The following is a 20740-nucleotide window of genomic DNA, read 5'->3' as shown; positions in this document are numbered from 1 at the left end:
ACTATTCAGAAGATAAGTTCCATTTTCAGTTTCTATGCCAAGTGGGTAACAATAGCAAGTGTGTGTAGCATCTACACCAGCTGTGGGACTCATCAGCAGTTAAGAGACAAAAGTGCTACAAAGGAAATGACATTGACATTTGATAATTGGTTGTGATAGTATTCAACAAAATTGGTACCTCCATAGCATACGATGTTATTATGGAATAATTTTCTGGAGCAGTGCACATAAAGCAAATAAATTGTTCATTCAGCAGAAGTGAGCAGTAAGAAAATTGTGTGTTGTGGCAACATCCCTCTGTGCTGACTTCACAACCCGTGGCAAGACAAGAAAGCTAGCTGCCTATGAAACCCGGTTGTTAGAGGTGGCAAGATGAATTTCCTCAGGCTGTGGCCCAGCACTGAACTGCATTGGTCACTTACATGACCGAAGGTGAGGCTTTGTCACAACGAAGCTGGGTAGAGCCACTATAAATGCTCACTACTCAGGCTCTAGCAGTACCTTGTCTTCAACTACTGCTGACACCCAAGACAGGCTGCTTGCAACTGTCGGTCCCATGTGGGCCAGTCAGCTTCATCTACATCTAGCTGCAACACCTGCTAGCTGTTGGTCTATGGGCTGCTGGCAGACACGACAATATCAGAGCATGAGCCTGTGCCACTGGGAAGAGCCCATTTCCAGGACAACTTTGTACAGTCTCTGGGTGTTTGTGGGGGTCCTGGGTTCAGAGCTTGCACACCAGCAGTCTGTGTGTCCGACTGTTCACCTGAGTGGCCACCTGCCCAGCACATATTTGTGCCGAATGCTTGATGTCGGTCTCACATATGCGAGGCCATACCAGCCACTATCACTTCATTAAGAAAGTGCTCCTGTCCAGCGTTCTCACGCCGCTAGGCCGAGCATGCCATCATGCGCTATGTTGAGCTAGTGGCTGTTGCCTGGGTGTCTTCACACACTACTGAGTCAGTGCCATCAGCCTCTGTATGGCCGTCTTACTGAATAAAGAACTGTATTGCTAACTGTGGTCTTTAATTCCAAGACCACTGGGGAGTTGGTAATACTGACATGCACACATCACTCTGAAACAACCATTGTGGCATTAATGGTATTTGCACTTCTGATGCCATTATACGAGGTGTGGCTAGAAAAAAACCGGACTAGTACTGGTGAAACAATAAAACGAATGCAATAAGGCTGAAAGTCGCGTGGCCTGTCACGTTACTCTCACTCCGCCTACTGCTCGAGTTTCATCTGCCTCCTGCACTCAGTCTGCCCGTGGCATCTGTTTTAAGTAGTTGACTTTTGTCTGTGCATCGGAAAATGTTGAGTGTACAGAAAGAACAGTGTGTTAACATCAAATTTTGTTTCAAACTAGGAAAATCTGCAAGTGAAACGTTTGTAATGTTACAACAAGTGTACGGCGATGATTGTTTATCGTGAACACAAGTGTTTGAGTGGTTTAAACGATTTAAAGATGGCCGTGAAGACACCAGTGATGACACTCACACTGGCAGACCATTGTCAGCAAAAACTGATGCAAACATTGAAAAAATCGGTAAACTTGTTCGACAAGATCGCCGTTTAACAATCAGAGCAGTGTCTGAGTTAACAGGAGTTGACAAGGAAAGTGTTAGGCAGATTCTTCATGAAAGTTTCAACATGAACAAAATGTGTTCAAAAATGGTTCCAGAGTGTCTCACAATTGAACAGAAGGAACGCCGAAGAATGATTTGTTCTGACATCCTGGAAAACATTGAAAGTGATCCCACCTTCTTACAAAATGTTATTACTTGCGATGAATCGTGGTTTTTTACTTACGATCCCGAAACTAAACGCCAATCGATGCATTGGAAAACTCCTGGTTCTCCACGACAAAAAAAAGCACGAATGTCAAAATCGAAATTCAAGGCAATGATGATTGTTTTTTTGACATCAAAGGGATTGTGCGCATTGATTGGGTACCAGAGGGACAAACAGTGAATCAGCATTACTACATTAGCGTCCTGGCTACCCTACGTGAGCGAGTACGGAGAAAACGGAACGATTTGTGAGAAAAAAAGTCATGGATCCTTCACCAAGACAATGCCCCAGCTAACAGTGCGTTGTCAGTGAAGACGTTTTTGGCAAAACACAACATTCCCATCTTAGATCATCCACCCTACTCACCTGATTTGGCCCCCTGTGACTTTTTTCTTTTCCCTAAAGTCAAGTCAGCTGTGAAAGGAACTAGATTTGAAACTGTTGAAGCAGTAAATGAAAAAGCGACGGAAGTAATGTATGGACTTACCGAAAATGATCTGCAGCATTGCTATGAACAGTGGAAAATTCGTATGGAGCGGTGTAGAGACCGAGGAGGAGAGTACATTGAAGGAGATAACATGAAATTGTAAATAATTGTAAATAAATGTTTTTTCCAGCATCAGTCCGGTTTTTTTCTAGCCGCACCTCGTATGTGCTAAGTAGGTAACTGCACTTTTGCAGAGTCTTATTTTAGGATCTAGGTATTCTTATATTCGCTTCTCAATACATTCAAATCAAATCAAATCAATATTGTGTTTTAGTGACAATTAAAATCAGTTTATGCTGAGTTATGATAACAATAACAATACCAGGTAAAAAATTTAAAAATAAATAATTTTCATGTAGACTTTTCCTTCTTGTCTAGGATACATAGAGTAGTTATGCACTCTGCTGCAAAGATACCCAGCAAGCTCCCATCTAACATAAAGCAAGATACTGGAATCTCAATAGATCTGAAAGAAAATGAAAATTTAAAAAAAATCATCATTAGCCACTCTTTCTACAAATTATCTGAATATCTAGAGTCAAAGATTGTAAAGTTATGTTAACTACATGTCAAGTAGCAGTCTTCATTGTAAAGCTGAAGGACTAGTAGTGTGTAGGATGGTTTTATGGTTTTATCAGTCAACACAGGTCTGGACAAGGCAAGCAGAGCTTTACTAATAAAGCAGTTTTATCAAAACAACAACACTAGTACTGCTGCTCTTTGTGAGTATAGATGCATTAAAGGAATATTGAGAGGTTCTCTTTCTGCACTGGGGTTGAAGAACACAATTCAGAAGTTTGAATAAACTGTTGATTTGGGAATTGCTCATGGGAGAGGCTGATGGCCAACTGCACCACAAATTGTTGAAGAAGTTACTGTTGCCATGGCTGAGAATGCTGGATACAATGCATGACCTTCAAGCAGTGCACTAGTTGTGTCATGACAGTTAAACATTACACTCTCCATTGTTCGAAAACTGCTGTTAATAACTGTGAAATGGCATCTCTAGTGCATTTCCAGGCTGTCGCCGGAGCAGATAGTTGTCACATTGAGCAATGTTTGTAACCTGGAATGTAAACACGGTATGCAGTTAACAAATGTAACTCTCTCTTGTACAAATTAAAATGTGTTTCTTTCACTGGTTTATTCATTATTTCTCTTCTGCATGTACTTAAAATGTTTCCACAAAGTTTCATTGTCCTATGATCACTCATTTTTCATGGGCACCCTCTCAAACAGTGAAGTTTAATTTTAACCACCCTATACTATAAACAGCCAAGTAGCAGTGTTCTTTGTAAAGCTGCAAAAATAGTAATGCTATATAAACAGCACTCAGTATTTGTAGATATAATAATTGTTTCCTTTGAAAAGTACTACTGGAATCAAGTAAATATTAAGCTACCAATAATATACAAGGAGTAGCTATGTAACATATGTGAGGGGGCAGCAAGTTTACAAAGGAGCAGCTTTTCTTCCAAATTTAACTGGTGTAAACATGAATATTGATAGTTTATTGTTAATACAGTATGAAGATTAAGTTGCCTTTTATTAATTTATACTTTGTCTAACTGAATATCTCTGAAGGTTCTCCTTCTTGATGTGATGTATGTACTACATTGAGTTAATGAATGCATGCAGTTTATGAACACAAAGTCTATTACCCATCAAATTTGTGAAGCTTATTGTAAACACACAATGACTATGTTACTGATATGGAATTGGTTGTGAAGTTCAGTAAAGTAAGGAACAATGTGAATGAGGAGGAATAGTTCTGGGTGGCCACCTCTGAGGATTTTCTACAACTTAATTGTAATTTGGAAGCTCCTTTGCGATGTATTTCTATACAATCAAGATCGATGTTGCAGAGCATGCTCCAGCCATCCACAGAAACACTTATTGTGTCACAGTACATAAACCATATGGCTCAATTACTTACTGGTGACATGTCATGTGTTGCAGATGTAGATGATGAGAGGTGTTTGTAACATTTCTGTGCCTTTGTGAGGCTCAGAAAATTCAGCAAAGTTGCAGCTTGGTACACAACTATGGGGAGGGGGCCATTCACTAGATCCAATGGTACCTGGACAATAACAATATCTGTGCCAAGTTGAAAGGAAAACTGACTGACTGGGGCTAGCCTTAAATATAAACTTGTGACCATAAGGTGTCACCTTTCCTGGGAAAAATACTGCCAAAATGAAAAGTAGCCTTAAAGATATGTCACCTAAAGTGTCAACTGATTTTTTTGTGTTATTTGTCTAACATAATGATTAATATTTTTTTCAGACAACTCACCTGTATTTCTCATGATTGTGTCAATTGTTACGAAAGCGACATCACCTTTCTGAGAAGCCAAACAATGGAAAGCACCAGTCTCTCCATCAAACATTTTCTTCTCTCTCTCTAAACAAGAAAATATATTACTAAATAGTGTTTTCTGTTTGTTTATTCACATTTCAAATTACTTGCCTACAGCAACTGAGAATATCCACATAAGGTCATGGTTAAACCATTATGCTTTCTACATGTTTTTATGGGCAAGCAAGTAATTGGTAATCAAATAATATGAAGTCATACCTGAGGGGCACAATGATTTGAAAGCCACTTCAGAAGTATTTACTCCACTGACACATATGTCAGAAAAGAACATTCCAACTGCTCTAGAGAAAGGACAAGCAGCAGGGAGGTTGCCTTTCCTTAACAGGGTTATTAATGCTGAATTCCATCCTGAAACATGACATTTTTAAATGCTGATGACATACGTACAACATTTTCAAAACTAGAATCACTACCTACAACCATCCCCTACCCCTCCCCCCCCCCCCCCCCCCCCCCCCAATACACACACACACAAACCACCAGCTCATTAACATATATGTTGCACTGTTGATTTAATACTCATCTAATTATGAACAGCTGGCCGGGGTGCCCGAGCGGTTCTAGGCGCTACAGTCTGGAACCGTGCGACCGCTACGGTCGCAGGTTCAAATCCTGCCTTGGGCATGGATGTGTGTGATGTCCTTAGGTTAGTTAGGTTTAAGTAGTTCTAAGTTCTAGGGGACTGATGACCATAGAAGTTAAGTCCCATATTGCTCAGAGTCATTTTTTGAATTATGAACATTAATACAGTACAACATTTCCAGCTGTCTTATAGTTTCTTATTTGGTTTTGTTTTACTTGTTTTGCCAACAGCAGAGTCATTGGTAATGATTCTTTTTTTTATATTACTTAATTACTTAGTTTCTCACCCAGCTGGGTTTTCAATTCGAAGTACCAGACACTACATAACAACATTCCAGAAACAAATATCTAAGCACTTACTACTAATTAGTAGTAATTATGAGGCTATTAAAAGATAGTGAGTTTCGATAAGTTCTATTGCATTAATAAAATGTACTACATAACTACAATCAAGTCACAAATACTGTTCTGATATTCACTTTGTGTGAATCATATTTTGGGGAATCCATGAGAGATCCATGGAGAGCTGCATCAAACCAGTCTCAGGACTGAAGACCACAACAACAACATGGGAGAAGATATCACAAATGTACATTTTATTTAAATCTAACTTAACTTTTTGAAATATTATATTTTATATTTCTATTAATTATATTTATAATTGAATGTATTAATTTTAAAAGACCCTGTGAAGATACTCTTCAAAGGAACAGGAATTGTTACACAGAAAGTTCTTTAATTCACTCAAACTCCAAAGCATTTACATTTAATATTTCTGATAGGTTATTGAATACATGTCTATCATTTCTTCGATGTGAGATAGAAACTTCCTGCACTGTTGCATCTCTAATTATTAACAGTTTTAGTGTGCTGTGGTGACTGAGATGTGCTATGGATTGGATCAGCAGCTGAACCATCCTCTGATATTTCAGCTTCATTCAAAATGTTTATTGTCTTGTATTTTTATTAGTTCTCTTATCCACAAAAGCACATTATGCATAAAACATTGCACAGATCAGTTGTTTATATACATACACACAGGTAAAGGCTGAGAACTTAAATTTCTATGTGAACATTTTAAATTGCAAATCATGCCTATTTATACAATATACCTCATACATTTTAATATTCTTCAGTGGAGTAAAAGCAATGGTACTGTTATTACGAATTTGGAAAATCTTTAAAGGTTTTTACGTTTTTGAGAACTAAACTCTCAAAAAGTTATGCACCATCAAGAAGTTATGCAAATTGGTCACAAAGTGATATTCGTATCTATCGAAAATGCAAACTGTAAACTTTAGTGGCTGATAGATGAATGAGTGACGTGGCAGCACAATTTCAGTGTGCAAATGGCAAGGACAGTAAAAAAGGGGACACGTTGAAACCAGGACATAAAAAGTCTTTGCCAATTTAATTCCGTGTACTCAGATGGACAGCAACTATGCCTCACAGATGTGTACATGAGTAATATACGCAGACATCAGAATTTGAGAGAGAACATGTAGCTGGGCTCAAAGAAGCCTGTTGGAGTAATCACTGAATTACTCAACAGTTTAATAGGAGCGTCCGCCCCCATTAGCTGAGTGGTCAGCGTAGTGGAATGCCAGGCCAAGGGACCCGGGTTCGATTCCTGGCTGGGGCAGGAGATTTTATCTGCTCACGGACTGGGTGTTGTGTTGTCCTCATCATAATTTCATCCCCATCTCCGACACACAAGTCGCCCAACGTGGCATTGAATGCAATAAGTACTTGCCCTCAGCGGACGAACTTCCCTGCATGAGGGACACCCGGCCCACAATGCTGTATGCTCATTTCCATGCGAATAGGAGCAGTGCCACTATTCAGTGATACTGGCAGGAATGGGTGAACCATGACCAGCATAGCATCAAGATGGAAGCGGTTGATCTAGAGAAATGACAGAACGTGAGGCCCAAGTAATTGCCAGAGAGGCACTCAGAGCCCTGGATTCATCATTATCATCAATATGATGTGCACCTGGTGCTTCATTGATCACAAGGACCATTAATAGGCAGCTAACAGAAAGGGGGCTGAGCTCACGGTGCCCCTTGCACTGATTACCATTTACTTCTGTATATGAACATGCCCATTTGCAGTGGTATCTGCTGCTAGAATCTCAGCGATGAATCCTGCTTTGAAATGAGCCCAAATGACCAGTGAAGATGCACATGGAGACGCCCCAGGCAGATGTGGGATATCAACCCATGTCTAGAGGTGCCCCAGACAGAGATCGGATACTAACCTGATTGTCACCCGCCACTGCCTGACAGCCAGTAGTGATGGTCTGGAATGCCATTTCATAGCAGGACCCCTTTGGCTGTCATACACAGCACCAGGTAGACAATATTCTATGCACTCTTTTGTTGCCCTTCATGGCAAATCACTCCTGGCCTACATTTCAGCAAGATAATGCCCGCCATCACATGGTGGCAGTTTTTACTGCTTATCTTCATGATTGCCAAAGCCTACCTTGGCCAGCAAGGTCACCTGATTTCTCCCCAATTGGGAACATTTGGAGCATTGTGGGCAGGGCCATCCAGCCATCTTGAGATTTTGATGATCTAACACCCCTGTCAGATATACACTATGTGATCAAAAGTATCCAGACACCTGGCTGAAAATGACTTACAAGTTCGTGATGCCCTCCATAGGTAATGCTGGAATTCAATACGGTTTTGGCCCGCCCACAGCCTTGATGACAGCTTCCGCTCTTGCAGGCATACATTCCATCAGGTGCTGGAAGGGTTCTTGGGGAATGGCAGCCCATTATTCATGGAGTGCTGCACTAAGGAGAGGTATCGATGTCAGTCAGTGAGGTCTGGCATGAAGTCAGCATTCCAAAACATCCCAAAGGTGTTCTATAGGATTCAAGACAGGTCCCTGTCCAGGTCAGTCCATTACAGGGATGTTATTGTCGTGTACCCACTCCGCCACAGGCTGTGCATTATGAACGGTGCTCGATCGTGTTGAAAGATGCAGTCGTCATCCTCGAATTGCTCTTCAACAGTGGGAAGCAAGAAGGTGCTTAAAACATCTATGTAGGCCTGTGCTGTGATAGTGTCATGCATAACAACAAGGGGTGCAAGCCCCCTCCATGAAAAACATGACCACACCATAACACCGCCACCTCCAAATTTTACTGTTGGCACTACACACGCTGGCAGATGACGTTCACCAGGCATTCGCCATATCCATACCCTGCCATCAGATCGCCACATTGTGTACCGTGATTTGCCACTCCTAACAACATTTTTCCATTGTTCAATTGTCCAATGTTTACACTCCTTTCACCAAACAAGGTGTTGTTTGGCATTTACCAGAGTGATGTGTGGCTTATGAGCAGCCGCTCGACCATGCAATTCAAGTTTTCTCACCTCCCCCCTAACTGTCATAGTACTTGCAGTGGATCTTGATGCAGTTAGGAATTCCTGTGTGATGGTCTGGATAGACATCTGGCTATTACACATTACGACCCTCTTCAACTGTCAGCAGTCTCTGTCAGTCAACAGACGAGATCGGCTTGTACACTTTTGTGCTGTACATGTCCCTTCATGTTTCTACTTCACTATCACACCAAAAACAGTGGATGTAGGGATGTTTAGGAGTGTGGAAATCTCAGGTACAGATGCATGACACAAATGACACCCAATCACCTTACCATGTTCGAAGTTCGTGAGTCCCGTGGAGCACCCCATTCTGCTAACTCACGATGTCTAATGACTACTGAGGTTGCTTATATGGAGTACCAGGCAGTAGGTGGCAGCAAAATGCACCCAATAAGAAAAACATATGTTTTTGGGGGTGCCTGGATACTTTTGATCACAGTGTGTAATTTTGCACGATATCCTTCAGGAGGACATCGAACAACTCATTCAATTAAAGTGAAGCTGAATAACTGCTTCCATAAGGGTCAGAAGTAGATCAATGCATTGCTGACTTGTTCAGTTTGTGAAGCTTTTTCTCTTGCACAAATCATTCAATTTTTCTAATTATCATTTTTGCTTTTTGAATGTGCTGCAACTGCTTTTGTGTTTTCCCAGAACGTGACCTCATAATTAAGGTGAGAATGAAAGTGGGCATATTGTGCATTCTTTACTTTTTTTGCTCTTCAGCAGGATTTTAGTGACCAAAGATGGTAGCAGATTTTGATTTCAGATATTCAGTATGTATATTGTGTTACAATCTTATCCCTAAAAATTTTGTTTCTGCACTATTACCAACTGGTTTACCAGTGATAGAGATGAATTTGAAATAAATCAGTAGTTTGCATCTTATCATTGAAGCCTTTGTTACACTGACTCTCAAATACTGCTGTTACCTGGTTTCTCTGGACTTAGACTTTTTTTTGGAACTGTGTTGATCGCGTGTCACGTAAGGCAATTTTTTGTATCAGGCTATGATACAAAACTACCTCACTATTGGATTATTCAATGCAACTGCCAGCACACAGTTGAAATGTTCACTACAAAAATTATTATTTGCAGTTGCATACAGTACAGGAATTAAGGGTAGGTCAAACTGATCCTTTCCAAGTTTATACAAAATTTTTATGAAAACACCAAATTTTGTAAATTGAAATATGTCATTGACACAGAGACATAAATGGGAAAAGTGAGGTAATATAACTGAAAATATCAATGGTTTGGAACAAAAAGAAAAAAAAAATTGTAGGCAGTGGGTCATTATTGAACCCTTATACTGTTTTACTGTTTAGAATGGAGGATTTCCACAATTACGTGACAAGTAGCAATGTTGATTGCAAGCAAGTCTCTGTTCCTATGTTGTGATAAATATAAATATGATCATGAAGATATTAGGATATTATTAATGGATAATTGCTCCTACTTGATATAAATGAGGATGTAACAATAGTTTTCCATAGTAGTGTCTTTGATACTCTCTCTTTAAAAAAGTACCGGGAAGCACAAATGCATCCAACGATAGTTAATTATTAATGCTGTTTTTGACAGTTGATGCTCTTTGTTAACATATGCCTGACTCATTCCACATTCCTGAAAGATTTCTTTCATTATAAAGGCCACAAAACATGAGGACTAAATGAATAACTATTGCCATTACTATGTTTAAAGCTTACTGAATGATCCAGCAATAGGAAACTGAGGATTGAAGAAGTGAAATTTGGCTATTAGCAAAATTCCTGGAGGTGGATACAATTACATATGTCCAGTGGAGAGGTGTTAAAAAACTCAATGCCTGTATGATCATACTGCAGAATCTGAATTTGTTCAGGGTGCAGCTGTATGGTAGACTGTGACCTGACTTGGACCTTTTCTTCTTGCAGAAAATGTTAACAGATAGGATATCCAAGCACACTGCAAACAAAACAGTGCAGTCATAAGAGCACAGTTTGCAAAATTTAGTGGTCTGGGTTCACTCCCAATTAAGCTCTGGTAGGAAGTTTGATTATGTCCTACACACTAAAGCACAATGAAAGTTTCATCCCACAATTCTTTGATTCCTAGGACAAGTTCTATTTCCACAATTCATCTGTTCATACAGTAGCAAACATAGCTACTATTTTCTTTTATCACAATACCATGACACTTACCAACACCATCAAATTTTGTGAAACATGCTTTCTTTCCTTTTAACATGGTCATGTTTTTTATTTTGGAATCTCTTCGTACTACTGCAGCCATCCTGTACAAGTCCACAAGACTGTCTGTGTACTCAAAAATTAGTGGTTTTAATCCGTACCTCCTAAAAAGGTAAAAAAATGCAAATTATTAAGAACATGCATAGTGATAAGACGTACTTCCTGTCATAATATAATGAATTATTAGTTTTACTTCGCAGCTGTAGTAAGTAGTTCTGGTCCAATAACAACCACTTCAGAAGTTTTCTGATGAACAGCTTTCATGCAATCCTCAGTTGAACTTTTTTCTGTACAATCAATGTCAGGTTCAATTCCATATGCTTTAGCAGCTTGTTTTAGCCAGCTACATTTTGAATATTCTTTGTCTGATTTTGTGCAGATTCGTATAACCCTGAGTGGATCACAATGTGTCATAGTATTAGCACTTTCAAATCCAGGAGCTGTAAGAAAACATAAACATACAAGTTATATTTTTCCAGTAATAATTAAATACATCAAAAGTTATCTAACACTAAATAAGAAAGTAAAAAATGAAGTTGAACCCTGTGTAGAAAAAAGTAATACAATTGCTTAAACAAACACAAGCAAAGCAGAGGTAATAGAAAACAGAAAATCAAAAGAAGGTAACAGGCACAAGCCATAAAGTTCTGGGACAATAAGTTGCTCTGCTGGAGAGAAAAAAAAACAGTTGTGTTACAAACAACATAAAGAGCGTGAAGTGATAACAGACACTGAAGATTTATGTTGCAAAGAAGTAATAATAACTTGTGTGAAAAGAAATGGTAGGTGAAGGAGGGATTGATGCAAAAGAAAGAAAAAGCAGCCATCTCTCTCACACTTTTTATTGATCAGTACCTTAATATGAACATCTCATTAAGAGGTTTAACATGGGCAATGTGGAAAATATGAGCCAATTCACTACAAAGATTTTTTAGCAACACTGAATGGTTTTGGAGTTTATGGAAGGCTATTCAGCTGTTCATACTTCTCAACAAATTGTAGGAAAATACTATTGCAGCGGTCTTAAGGATATCATTAATGAATACAAAAGTAAGAAATAAGGGATATGTTGGAAATTAGTAGGTCTTCAAACAGTTTAAATGTCAGAATACTGTTGAATTTTGAAACACCATATTATAATAAACTATACAAACAAAAACTTCACATTGGCATGTTAGCAGATGTATTTTTAGGACTGCTTTGCAAAAAGTGAACTGATAATTCACTACAAAATTATCTGTGATGAAACATGAATTTAATTTGTGTTGAGTACAAACAACAGTCCAGGTTCTTCCTATATTGTAGTTCACTTTACAGTATAAAAAAAAGCATAAATATTTTCTCTGCATGAAAGTTTTTATTTCTGGTGTCATTCATGTAGTGCAAGAGCAACAATCTCATCATCACAAGTTTCCTCCTAAACTAAAAATCTGGCTACTCAAAAATCTGTTATTTTTATTTTTAAAGTTATTGTACACCTCTGAATTTGTCTCAAACCCGAAAGTAATAGGAATAATGAAATAGACAATACAAAACAAACTGTGGAAAATCCAACATGGAATAGCTACAATGTGAAAAGGATGTATTGCCACTCACCACCTAGATGAGGTACTGTGTGTCAGACAGGCACAATGAAAAAGACAGCTAGATATTTTGTAGCTGTCGGACTAAGTTCTTCGTCAGACAAAGATGAAACAAAAACACACACATCACACAAGCACTACTCCCACACAAATGGCCACTGTTGTCTCTGGCCAACTGAGATTGGGTCAGAGGCAAGTAGTGATCTTTTCTGGGGTGAGTAATGGAGGTACAGAAGCAGGAAAGTATAATGGGATAGAGCCAGGGGAAGGTGCTAGTGCTGCCTATGGCAAAGTGCAGGATTGTGGTGGAGACAGGACAGCAGCTGTGAGGTACAGCATAGGGAAGCTGTGCTGTGGGGGGCAGGGAGGAGGGAGGCAGAACAAAGGGAGAGAAAAGATGCAAAGAAGGGGAAAGGTCTATGCACAGGTGCACTGGCGAGATAGAAAGCATGAGTATGCCTGCAGCGAGGGCAGAGAAGGGGCTAGGCTTGTGGAAGACAGGAGGGACTCGTAAAGTTTCAGGCCTTGGAGGCTTTGGGAAGGGTAAGTTGTAGTGAGAGTTCCCACCTTCCCATACTTCAGACAAGCTGGTGTTGGTGGGAACTATACAGATGGCAAAAGGCTTTGAAGCATTTGAAGTCAAGCACATGCATTGGGTGGCATGCTTAGCAACTCAGTGTCTCTTGGCCACAGTTCAGTGGTGGCCATTCATGCAGACAGACAGATTATTAATTGTGATGCTGCAGTGTAGTTGAAGTTAAATTGCTTGAACACATAGCTGCTTTTACAGGTTAATGTTTTAGCCTCTCCAATACCTTGTCTGAGATATCCTTCTGGTGACATTACAGCTGGAAGCTGCACAGGAGTCTGCTGTACAACATTCAGCAAATGATGTATGGCCCATATCCAATGTACAACAGGGTCTGCTTGTGCTACTTCAGTTATCATCCTCTGAACACGAGCTGCCACCTGGCTGTCAAAGACATATTTTCAGATATCAGCATATTATTTTAAAAAAAACTTTTTAATGTATGATGCAACAGTTTTTTTACCAAAGATTGTACAGAACCCACCATAATAACTTTCAATCACTTGCACACACATATAAAATGTGAGATAATCACTTATGGAAATTTATTCAGACAAATAAAACTTAAATTAAAATGTAGTCTTTGAAACCCCACAAACTATTTCTGATGCTATTAGTGTAGGGATTTATTAATTTTTTGTAATTATTTGAAACTAAGGACACTATTAATATTAAACTCATACAGGAAATCACATTTTATTTTACTTAATACATGTACTTATTCTACTCATTCCTTTTTATATTTGTGACGCTAGGATGTGTAATGAGCCAAGATAAAAATTATAAAGTGTAACATGAAGGAACTTCATTACATGCATTACAAGGACTGTTGCGAACAAAAGTTCCTGAAAAGCACAATAAAAAATAAGGAAAAACTGAAGAAGAAAAACTTCATTTTTTTTAGGTGCCTATGGCAGATTTCTGCTAGAAAAGGGGCCTGTTTTGATCCATATCTGGAATAAAGTGTAATGAGTATCTCATATGGTTCAGTGGCCTTTACTCTGTCAAGCCTCTTCAACTGTTTTTCAATTATATGTACATTTATGAAACCTTGTACACATGATTTTGGTCCAATGATTGATTTTAAAAACTCTACCATCTGGTGAGCAAGATGTAGGAGACACGCGAAATTCCCTCAGACTTCAAGAAGAATATAATAATTCCAATCCCAAAGAAAGCAGGTGTTGACAAATGTGAAAATTACCAAATTATCAGTTTAATAAGTCACAGCTGCAAAATACTAACACGAATTCTTTACAGACGAATGGAAAAACTGGTAGAAGCCGACCTCGAGGAAGATCAGTTTGGATTCCATAGAAATACTGGGAGTGAAAGGCTATTTACAATTCGTACAGAAACCAGATGGCAGTAGTAAGAGTCGAGGACATGAAAGGGAAGCAGTGGTTGGGAACGGTTTGGGACAGGGTTGTAGCCTCTCCCCGATGTTATTCGATCTGTATATTGACCAAGCAGTACCAGAGACAAAAGCAAAATTCGGAGTAGGTATTAAAATCCATGGAGAAAAAATTAAGACTTTGAGGTTCACCGATGACATTGTAATTCTGTCAGAGACAGCAAAGGACTTGGAAGAGCAGTTGAACGGAATGGACAGTGTCTTGAAAGGAGGATATAAGATGAACATCAACAAAAGCAAAACGAAGATAATGGAATGTAGCCGAATTAAGTCTGGTGATGCTGAAGGAATTAGATTAGGAAATGAGACACTTAAAGTAGTAAAGGAGTTTTGCTATTTGGGGAGCAAAATAACTGATGGTGGACAAAGTAGAGAGGATATAAAATGTAGACTGGCAATGGCAAGGAAATTGTTTCTGAAGAAGAGAAATTTGTCAACATCGAGTATAGATTTAAGTGTCAGGAAGTCGTTTCTGAAAGTATTTGTATGGAGTGTAGCCATGTATGGAAATGAAACATGGACAATAAATAGTTTGGACAAGAAGAGAATAGAAGCTTTCGAAATGTGGTGCTACAGAGGAATGCTGAAGATTAGATGGATAGATCACATAACTAATGAGGAAGTATTGAATAGAATTGGGGAGAAGAGGCGTTTGTGGCTCAAATTGACAAGAAGAAGGGACCGGTTGGTAGGATATGTTCTGAGGCATCTGGGGATCACAAATTTAGCATTGGAGGGCAGTGTGGAGGGTAAAAATCATAGAGGGAGACCAAGAGATGAATACACTAAGCAGATTCAGAAGGATGTAGGTTGTAGTAAGTACTGGGAGATGAAGAAGCTTGCACAGGATAGAGTAGTATGGAGAGCTGCATCAAACCAGTCTCAGGACTGAAGACCACAACAACAACAACAACAACAACCACCCAATTACCAGTCAGTGTGAATGGGCATAGTCAGAAGGTGTATACAAGCAACACAAAATATCCTGTTACAGAGCATGCTGTACAACATGACAATCATGACCTCAGTGCCTGATTCACCATATGCACCATGTGGTTTCTTCCCCCAGACACAAGTTTCTCAGAACTTTGCACTTTGGAACTAGCACTACAACATGTCCTTGGTTCTTGCCACCCACCTGGCCTTAATTGACATTAATTCTGTTTGTCTCAGCATTTCTTCACATTAACTACTACTTTTTTCACTCCATTTTAGTTTTCTACATCTTTCATTTTCTAACCTGTCTGACAATGCACTTAGCTTTTCACTGTTTTCGTAGTAATCTGTGTCTTGCGCATTCCCCTGTCTTCCACCCATCTCGTCGGGTAAGTCTCCCCTGACCTGCCGGGTTCTGGGTGACTTCTCTGAAATGTACCCTTTCCATAAACCTCTCCAGTCCTTTTCCTTCTCCCCTCTTCCTTCCCCTTCAACTCTTCTGCCGGAAGAAGGAGCCGCTGGCTCTGGAAGCTTGTAAAAGTTAAACCCTTTTGTGCGTGTGTTCTCCTGCTGCTGCTTGGTGTGTAGATTTTTTATCTATCCAGTTACAGTATATTGTTAATAATTGATTATTTTCATTGTTATGTTACCATTTTATATTCAGTCATATTGTCTTGAACCAAGGTGTTACAGACAGGTATAGCATCTGAAACTCTCCTATACATTACAAACCGGCAGCTGCACTACATTAATTACTTCTGGTTGGATAATCTATAATGCAGCTGATGCTTTTAACTGTCTCCAGGCAAGTCATCAGCCCACAGCTTTTATGCGAAATGGCTTGAATGATGCAACAATAAAGATTTATATGTGGCAAATAAGCACCCATTTAATTAGCTAAACCACCGGATTGTTGGGATGGGTTATCTTCATTAATTTAATCTCAAGATGTGCACTTCATGATTTATGCAATGCTTTGTGTGGAATTTGATTCATAATTAGTAAGAAATAGTTACTGTTGAAAGGAAACTGTTAATGTGAAACTTAAACAGTGCCTGAATGCAATTAACTATAGCTTACCTTCTTGCAACTATAGCTGGCCATGGCTTTGCGATCCATGAACACGGCTTCGGCTTGGTGACAGGAACAAGGGACTCATCAATACACAAAAGGCTGTAATCCTCAGGAGGGGCAACAGCCTCAGACTCTGGTGTTATCTATAAAATAACAAGTTTGAATCAAATATCCAGTAACTCGTGGCTCAGTTTAATGTTACAACTTACAATAACAAACAAAACATCCAAAAATTAAACTCTACAGCTAAAGTCGCATTCTTGCAGGAGAATACTACTGTCACACAAGTGTGACTGCCAGAAACACTTCCAAATGAGTACTGTTGAAATACACACTCCCAGTGCTGAAAAACAATTTAGGTTACCCAACGTGACCAAGGCACCAGGCCCTGGCAAATTCCTATAAGATGTTTCACTGATTATTTTGCAAAATTAGCTATTTTCCTGGCCCATACTTGTAGAGAATCACTCATACAATTAACAGTTCCATATAAATGTAAAAAAGTGCAGGACACTTTTTTTTTTTTTTTTAGAATGAGTAAGAGAAGAGAAGTGCTGAATTACAGACCAATAACCCTAATATCTATCTTCTAGAGGCTACTAGAACACATGTTAAGCTCCAAAAAAATAATGTTTAAGGAGGCAGAGAAGCTTCCCTCATTGATTCAACATGTAATCAGGAAAAACCATTTATATGAAACAAAGCTCTTTTTTACTGAAACAATATCTTCCAAAAAGTAGATGAAGGTCACATACACTGATGTGACAGAAGTCATGGGATAGCAATATGCACCAATTACAGGTGGCAGTAGTATTGTGTACACCAGGTATAAAAGGGTGGTGCAGCGGAGGAGCTATCATTTACACTCAGGTGACTCATATGAAAAGATTTCCGATATGATTATGACCACATAATGGGAATTTCATGGGACATTCCATTTTGGTAATTATTAGGGAATTCAATATTCCAGGATCCACAGAGTCAAGAGTGTGCCCAGAATAACAGATTTCAGGCATTACCTCTCACCATGGACAACACAGTAACTAACAGCCTTCACTTAATGACTGAGAGCAGCAGCATTTTCATAGAGTTGTCAGTGCTAACAGGCAAGCAACACAGTGTGCAATAACTGCATAAATCAATGTGGGATGTATGACGAATGTATCCATTACAACAGTGCGGTGAAATCTGGTTATGACTGCAGACGACCGACACAAGTGCCTTTGCTAACAGCACGACATTGCCTGCAGTGCCTTTCCTGGGCTCGTGACCATTTCGGTTGGACTGTAGATGATTGGAAAACCATAGCCTGGTCAGATGAGTCCCAGTTTCAGTTGGTAGAGTTAGTGTGTGGCACAGACCCCACAAATCCTTGGACCCAAGTTGTCAATAAGGCATTGTGAAAGCTAGTTGTGGTTCTATAATGATGTGGGCTATGTTTACATCGAATGTACTGAGTCCTCTGGTCCAGCTTAACCGACCAGTGACTGGAAATGGTTAAGTTCGGCTATTTGGAGACTATCTGTAGCCATTCATGGACTTCATATTCCCAAACAACAAGGCTCCATGTGACTGGGACACATTGTCCGCGATTGCTTTGAAGAACATTCTAGACACGTCAAGCGAATGTCCTGAACATTCAGATTGTGCGACATGAATCCCATCAAACATTTATGTGGCACAATCAAGGGATCACTTTTGCAGTTATGGACGGCTAGAGAGGCAGCATCACTCAGTATTTCTGCAGGGGACTTCCAGTAACTTGTTGACCCCATGTCATGTGAGTTGCTACGCTGTGCCAGGCCAAAGGAGGTCCAGCACAAAATTATGAGGTATCCCATGACTTTTGTCACCTCAATGTATTGATTCTCTATTTGGATTTCATGCTGGAGCAACTTTAGAAGTAGTGGGCCACACCCATTGAGAGTACCTGAGAGCAATTTTCCTGTGCAGACTGCATGATATTTGCCCCTAAAACTAACTGTTGGTCACACAACCCCAAGGATGTTGGTTACAGGTGTATGCTGAATGAAGAGATTTGTATTAAGTGTAACATTTACACTTCCTTGGTGTTAAAATGAGGTAAATCTTGCCAAAATGAGTGCATTGGGGCTGTGGGTAAATGCTGGGGCAGTCATTCAAGATAGTGGTACCTACCAATAATCTGAGTTCTTCAGGGACCATGATTAAGACTCTTGGCAGACATCACAGCATCTGCCCCTAAAGTTGTATGTGGATTACCGGATACCTTATCAGCAGAAACTAGCACTACAGGTAACACTTGAGCACCCAAGCGGCAGATTTTCAAAGATGGGGATAGAAATCTCACCAATATGAGTACGCTAGTACCGTATAAATACTATGTTTTCCATAGAAAATGGGTAAGAATCTGGTGTAACCTTTTAATGGCAGTGAGTAGATCTTGTCAATTCAGGCCTCTGGTTGTTACTTACAGCACAGATGTGATGGTGCCACGAGTGCAATGTCATCCCCCGTTGGCCATGCTCGATGGATTTTACTGCTAGCTGTTGGCTGAAGGGGCTCTCTTCTTCAGAATGTTTGACCCTTTCTCAGGGTGATTTTTTGGATTTGTTTTCAAGGCACCACATGGAGCAAGTGGTAAATAAACCCTCAACAGATGTCTCACTGCCCTGTGTTAAAAGACTTTTTAACTATGGGCTCTTTAGTATCTAGGTATTGCCCAGGATGAAACAAGGTCCATTCAAATTGAAATGAAATTCCATCTTCCCAGTTCTGAAACTGTGCTGACTGATAATTAAGGAGTATCTTCACAAATGTGCAAATGTTTCTAGGAATTTTTGACTAATAAGGCCCAGTATGTTCCACAGAATGTTAGATAGTCAATAAAAATGACAATATCATTGGCTATGTTCAAAGGAAGTGTAGGAGGATAACTAAACTTCTCTATGTAAGTAAACACTGTATGTGACAGAGTCTATAAATAGCACCCTGTATAACTGCAAGTAACTGCAGCCTTTTTTCCCCTTCTTGTCGTATCCAGTAAGTCTGTTCAAGCTGGAGGCTAGCTTGTCTTTGCTGCCACTATTCCTGTATCCTTAAACCCCATCAGTTACGTTTCCTCCTTTTTCTTCCCTATGACAGAAGGACCCCAGGTTCCAAAAGCTACCAATTCATAATTTCTTTATATTTTCATGTTTAGCGAGAACATTTTTCTGTCTGTATTATGTAATTAATTAATTTTTTTTTTCCTTTTCTTTTTTTTTCCGGAATAAAACTGCTCATAAGCTGATAAATAGATATCTACAACAGAATGACTGACACAATTTCAGTGTTACACACAAAGTTTTTGTTGCATTACACTTTTCATTTGGTAGCACCTTGCACAAACACTACGCATCAAAATATAATAACTGAAACATGTAAAACCACTTAAGATGCTGTTGATAGTTGTAATGAAATTTGCATGATATGTAAAACAACTTACACCAAAGTGTGTTTCCAAATCATCTAATCGTGCCCAAGCTACATCACCATAACCATCAGTTAAACAGTATAGCGGTCCTGTGCGACCCCAATATTTATCCAAAGTTGAACAGTCTTTGGGGTTGTCACATAAGAGGCAAAGATTGGGATATTTTGATTCTGTAATTAGAGACAATTATGTACCATTAGTGAGCACTCACACAAAATAATTGACAATTAGTTGCAACAGTAATTGTTAAAACACTTACTTAATTCAGAATCCAGTCTGAAGTCTGGTGCCCAAGGACCAGCTTTGCATGCAGCTCCAAAGAATCGTGAAGATGATTTGATGTAATTTTCATTTAGTGTCAGATTTGATTCACATGACTGTGGCACAACACGAGACTCAAAAAACTAGCAGAAGGCAAAAAAAAAAAAAAAAAAAAAAAAAAAAAAAAAAAAAAAAAAAAAAAATAAATTAATATTTCTTATGTGAATTCCACAAATTAGGATGTAAGAAAGAGGAAAAAAAGATTTCTGTAAATGGAACATTTTACTCTCGTTTGATCTGCTATCTTGTCATAACATTTAGATTCCATTTTTGTATTGAATAATGCACAAATAAAACCTTGATAAATTCCAAGCAAAATCTAATCATTTATACATGTTCTGTTTTAGTTGCTGCTATTATATTTAGATAGATTAAAAAGATCTAATCACCATGCATCAGTAGGAGAAAACAGATATAAAGGTTAAACAAATCTGCAATCTTTTGGAACCAGTGGCTCCTTCCTCTGGCAGAAGGACTGGCAAGGTT

General features: G+C 39.2%; 1 protein-coding gene across 1 annotated transcript in view; it reads right to left on the bottom strand.

The window, feature by feature from the left end:
* LOC124616313 (transferrin) overlaps nucleotides 1-20740 on the bottom strand; it is a 171667-nt gene that overhangs the window by 6894 nt on the left and 144033 nt on the right. The window contains exons 5-12 of the mRNA XM_047144622.1: nucleotides 20193-20337; nucleotides 19946-20103; nucleotides 16486-16622; nucleotides 13282-13439; nucleotides 11077-11323; nucleotides 10836-10987; nucleotides 4865-5014; nucleotides 4583-4690 (exon numbers count right to left, since the gene is read on the bottom strand). Coding sequence (XP_047000578.1) covers nucleotides 4583-4690; nucleotides 4865-5014; nucleotides 10836-10987; nucleotides 11077-11323; nucleotides 13282-13439; nucleotides 16486-16622; nucleotides 19946-20103; nucleotides 20193-20337 — 1255 coding nt within the window. The remainder of the gene's footprint in view (nucleotides 1-4582; nucleotides 4691-4864; nucleotides 5015-10835; nucleotides 10988-11076; nucleotides 11324-13281; nucleotides 13440-16485; nucleotides 16623-19945; nucleotides 20104-20192; nucleotides 20338-20740) is intronic.

The sequence above is a fragment of the Schistocerca americana genome, chromosome 1 (genome assembly GCF_021461395.2).
Source record: "Schistocerca americana isolate TAMUIC-IGC-003095 chromosome 1, iqSchAmer2.1, whole genome shotgun sequence".
NCBI lineage: Eukaryota > Metazoa > Arthropoda > Insecta > Orthoptera > Acrididae > Schistocerca > Schistocerca americana.
The sequence above is the reverse complement of the archived record's forward strand: the minus strand, read 5'-3'. Positions and strand labels throughout refer to the sequence as shown.